Below are 731 nucleotides of genomic sequence, written 5' to 3'. Positions count from 1 at the left end.
CCTGGGGGCAGCAGCGGCTGTAACTCTAGACGCACTTCGTCTCAGGGCATCGCGGCGTGCAGGGGGTTACAGTGAGTGGCGGGCGGGAACGAAAAGGAGGAAAGGGGCCAGCCACAAGAGGTCACGTGCGGTTGAGAAAGTAGAATGCTGAAAAAATGCGCTGCCGCGCCGAGCAACGGTGACAAAAACCATCAACGGCAGACGGACAGCGGTTCAGTGGGCGCAGAAGGTGCTGAGCGTCTCCTCCAGCTTGGCCGGGTCAAAGTCGCCCGTGACCACGCAGCCGCCCAGCGGCCCCTTGAGCAGCACCAGCCGCAGCTTCCCGGCGAGCACCTTCTTGTCCACCGCCATCAGGTCCCTGAACTGCTGCGCCGTCATGCTGGGGGGCGGGACGACGGGCAGGTTGGCGGCCAGCAGCAGCGCGCGGGTGCGGTCCAGGATGGAGCGGTCGATCCAGCCCTGCGGCGGGTTTGGTTTGGCGGTTGGGGTAAAAAGGGGCGTGGGCGGGCGTTGCGCAAGGGCGTTTGGAAGGGCGGGTGCGAGGGTTGGCGGGGTCACGCTTGAGGGCTGCGTGAAGGGGTGTGAGCCGCATTCCCATGACAGCGCGCGACCAGGTCATCGCGCCGCAGTGCCCATGGTGGAAAGGCGGCTACCCGGCCCCCTAGAAACACCCTCACGTCCCCAGGTCTCGCGCCGTGCCGAGAGCCACGCATGTCAGGGTCCCTGAAGAC

At 66.3% G+C, this 731-nt stretch overlaps 1 protein-coding gene across 1 annotated transcript in view; it reads right to left on the bottom strand.

The window, feature by feature from the left end:
* Positions 1-213: 213 nt before the first annotated feature.
* Positions 214-731, bottom strand: part of MNEG_16582 (3-dehydroquinate synthase) — a gene marked incomplete at both ends in the record, with an annotated part of 2,308 nt that continues 1,790 nt past the window's right edge. Inside the window, one exon of the mRNA XM_014034948.1 lies at positions 214-459. Coding sequence (XP_013890402.1) covers positions 214-459 — 246 coding nt within the window. The remainder of the gene's footprint in view (positions 460-731) is intronic.

Source organism: Monoraphidium neglectum (genome assembly GCF_000611645.1).
Source record: "Monoraphidium neglectum strain SAG 48.87 unplaced genomic scaffold scaffold06544, whole genome shotgun sequence".
Lineage (NCBI taxonomy): Eukaryota > Viridiplantae > Chlorophyta > Chlorophyceae > Sphaeropleales > Selenastraceae > Monoraphidium > Monoraphidium neglectum.
This window is presented reverse-complemented; position numbering and strand designations above follow the sequence as displayed.